This window comes from Halictus rubicundus, chromosome 10, assembly GCF_050948215.1.
Source record: "Halictus rubicundus isolate RS-2024b chromosome 10, iyHalRubi1_principal, whole genome shotgun sequence".
Taxonomy (NCBI): domain Eukaryota; kingdom Metazoa; phylum Arthropoda; class Insecta; order Hymenoptera; family Halictidae; genus Halictus; species Halictus rubicundus.
The window spans coordinates 4,862-8,928 of record NC_135158.1 but is presented as its reverse complement, the minus strand read 5'-3'; the positions used below and the strand labels follow the sequence as shown (position 1 = coordinate 8,928).

The 4,067-nt window shown below is 40.5% G+C and overlaps 1 protein-coding gene across 1 annotated transcript; it reads left to right on the top strand.

The window, feature by feature from the left end:
* Positions 1-228: 228 nt before the first annotated feature.
* On the top strand, positions 229-1,998 carry LOC143358153 (uncharacterized). Its single transcript, XM_076795071.1, has one exon. It carries the CDS (start codon positions 229-231, stop codon positions 1,996-1,998), a length of 1,770 nt encoding a protein of 589 aa, XP_076651186.1.
* The last annotated feature ends 2,069 nt before the right edge of the window (positions 1,999-4,067 follow it).

Sequence of the window (4,067 nt, the reverse complement as noted above, 5' to 3'; positions counted from 1 at the left end):
GAGAGATACGACAACAAGCGCATCCTAATTCAAACCCAATTGTGAGCCTTGTTTGACCTCTCACCGGTCACCAACGATAATTTCCAAGCCTTGAAATCACTCCGTGACGTAACCCACCAGGTATTAAGCGTCTTAAAAAATCTGGGGTGCCCTACCGATTCATGGGACCATTTAATCGTCCATTTGATGTTACGGAAGTTGGATAAGCTTTCCCTCCGCGAATGGGAAATGACCCAGGGCGAGAGTACCGCTTATCCGACGTACGCTTCTGTCGATAAGTTCCTAGTCGCGCGAATTCGCTCGTTAGAAGTTATTCAGCTCGCTTCGAACCTTAATCCTCCCGCCTCTCCCCACTCATCCACGGGGAACAGAACCCTGAAGACGTCGGTACACGCGCACTCGACGTCGTCCGCTGCCGAAACGACATGTCCTTGCGGCAGTCGACACCGTATAAACACCTGTTTTAAATTTAAGAGGCTCGATATCGCTCAACGGAAGGAGCTTCTACGGTCACAGCGAAGATGCTTCAACTGTCTTTGCATTGGGCATCCTCCCACTACGTGTCCATCGGTGCACAGTTATCAGAAATGCGGCCAACGCCATCACACGCTACTGCATCAGCACTTGGACGCTGCCAGAGACCTCGGACAACCCAGCGCTACCGCTTCAACTGCCGACAACGCCGCTACGTCGATTCCCGCATCCCCAGCTACGGAACTCGAAGTAAAACCCGCTTCTTCCGTAAATATTAATTGCCTGCGTGAATATGCGTTAACCAAACAACATGTATTTCTTGCTACAGCTATAGTTACGGTGGAGGCGTCGAATGGCAGGCGATTGCGCGTCCGTGCCCTACTTGATCAGGGTGCGGAAGCCACGTTTGTGTCCTGCGATCTTGCTCAAGCACTGAGGGCCAAACGACACTCTACTGCGACAAGGGTGAGCGGAGTTGGCGAATCGTTTGTTGGCATAGCGCAATCCCGCGTGGATCTTATTTTACGGGCTGTTCTCGACGGAACACCGACGATTACGGTTTCCGCGGTTGTTTTTCCGCGTTTAAGCTCGTACCGGGCCCGCGTACCGCTCAATCCATCGGGTTGCCCGCACTTAAAAGATCTTACCCTTGCAGATCCGAGTCCGTCCGGTAGCGAACCGATTTCGCTGATTATTGGCGCTGATTATTACCGGTCTCTACTTCGCGAAGGTCTTCGCCAGGGACCCCGTGGAGCTCCGACGGCTCAACTAACGCTCTTTGGCTGGGTATTGTCCGGTCCCTTGTGCGACAAACACTCGAATAGTCGTACCCCGCCGAACGTCACGTTATCGCACTGCCTTACCACCGCGGAGCCGTCTCCTTTACTGCAAAACCTTCACAAAGCTCCTACGCGTTTTTGGGAGATTAAGGAAGTCACTGCGTCTATTCCACTGGCCGAGGAGGATCAGAAGTGCGAAGAACACTTCGTTCGCACCCACTCTCGCGCTTCCGACGGTCGGTACGTCGTGCGACTACCGTTCAAGGAAGAACCTCCGGTAGAGGTAGGAGAGTCTTTATCCCGGGCTCGCGTATTGATGAGCAAAGTGTCTCGTCGTTTAGACCGTAATGCCGAGCTCTGCGAACAATATACCGATTTCATGTCTGAGTACCTACAACTCGGTCACATGTACAACGCACCGGCATCGTCTGCGATTACATTCCCGTTATACCTTCCTCATCATCCGGTGATAAAAGAGTCGAGCAGCACAACCAAACTTCGGGTAGTATTTAACGCGTCTAGTCCGACATCCAACACCACGACTTTAAATGATCATTTATTAACGGGGCCGAAATTACAAGCGGACATTAGCTCCATCATTACCGCGTGGCGTATCCACCCATATGTTTATAAGGCTGATCTTCAGAAAATGTTTAGACAGATTCGTGTTAGTATGAAAGATCAGGACTATCAACGAATTTTGTGGTGCTCCTCACCTCAAACGGAACCGACACACTATCGTTGAGCTACCGTGACTTATGGAACTGCTTGCGCTCCATTCCTCGCAAACCGAGTACTTTTACAACTCGTGGAAGATGAAGGTGCTAAGTTCCCGCGCGCTCAGCAGATAGTTCGCCGTAATTTTTACGTTGACTATGCGTTTTTTGGTGCGTTCTCCGAGTCGACCGTTCAAGAGATACTGTATCGTCACGAATACCAGGATATACCAGAATATACCAGAATAGACAAGAATATACTAGAATATAGAAGAATATACGAGAATATACCAGAATATACAAGTATATAGCAGGATATACCAGAATATACCAGAATAAAGCAGAATATACTAGAATATACCAGAATATACCAGAATATACATGAATATTACAGAATATACAAGAATATACATGAATATTCCAGAATATACCAGAATATACCAGAATGTACATGTACATAACAGGATACTCCAGAATATACAAATATATACCAGGATATGCCAGAATATACCAGAATATACCAGAATATACCGGAATATACCATAATATACAAATATATACCAGGATATACCAGGATATACTAGAATATACCAGAATATACATTAATATACCGGGATATACCAGAAAATACCAGAGTGTACTAGAATATACCAGAATATACCATAATATACTAAAATATACCAGGATATACCACAATATAACATAATATACCTCAATATACCAAAATATACTAGAATATAATTGAATAACCATAATATACCAGAATATACCAGAATATACCATAATATTACTAGAATATACCATAATATACCATAATATTATTAGAATATAGAAGAATATACTAGAATATATCAGAATATACATGAATATTCCCGAATTTACACGAATATACCAGGATATACCAGAATATACCAGAATATACAAGTATATAGTAGGATATACCAAAATATACCAGAATGTACATGTACATAACAGGATACTCCAGAATATACAAATATATACCAGGATATGTCAGAATATACCAGAATATACCGGAATATAACATAATATACAAATATATATCTGGATATACCAGGATATACTAGAATATACCAGAATATACATGAATATTCCAGAATATACATTAATATACCAGGATATACCAGAAAATACCAGAGTGTACTAGAATTTTCCAGAATATACCTGAAAATACTAAAATATACCAGAATATACGAGAATATAGTAGAATATTCCAGAATATACCATAATATACCAGAATGTACCAGAATATATAAGTATATACCAGGATATACCAGGATATACCACAATATACCACAATATACCAGAATATTCCAGAATATTCCAGAATATACCGGAATGTACCAGAATATACCTGCATATACCAGAATATACATGTATATACAAGTCAATTCCAGGTTGTACTAGAATATACCGGAATATACATGAATATTCCAGAATATACATGAATATACCAGCATATACCAGAATATTCCTGGATATACCAGAATATAACATAATATACCTCAACATACCAGAATATACCAGAAAATACATGAATATTACGGAATATACCAGAATGTACCAGAATATAGCAAAATCTACCAGAATATAGCGGAATATACCAGAATACACATGAATATACCAGGATATGCCAGATTATAGCAGAATATACCAGAATATACCGGAATATACCAGACTATACAAATATATACCCGGATATACCTGGATATACTAGAATATACCAGAATATAACATTATATACCCGAATATAACAGAATATACTAGAATATACCAGGATATACCACAATATAACATAATATACCTCAATGTACCAAAATATACTAGAATATATTTGAATAACCATAATATACCAGAATATACCGGAATATACAAGAATATACCAGAATATACATGAATATTCCAGAATTTACACGAATATACCAGGATATACAATAATATAACTAGAATATAGCAGAATATAGCAGAATATACTAGAATATAGCAGAATATTCCAGAATATACAAGAATATACCATAATATACCAGAATATACCAGAATATACTAGAATATACCAGGATATACCACAATATAACATAAT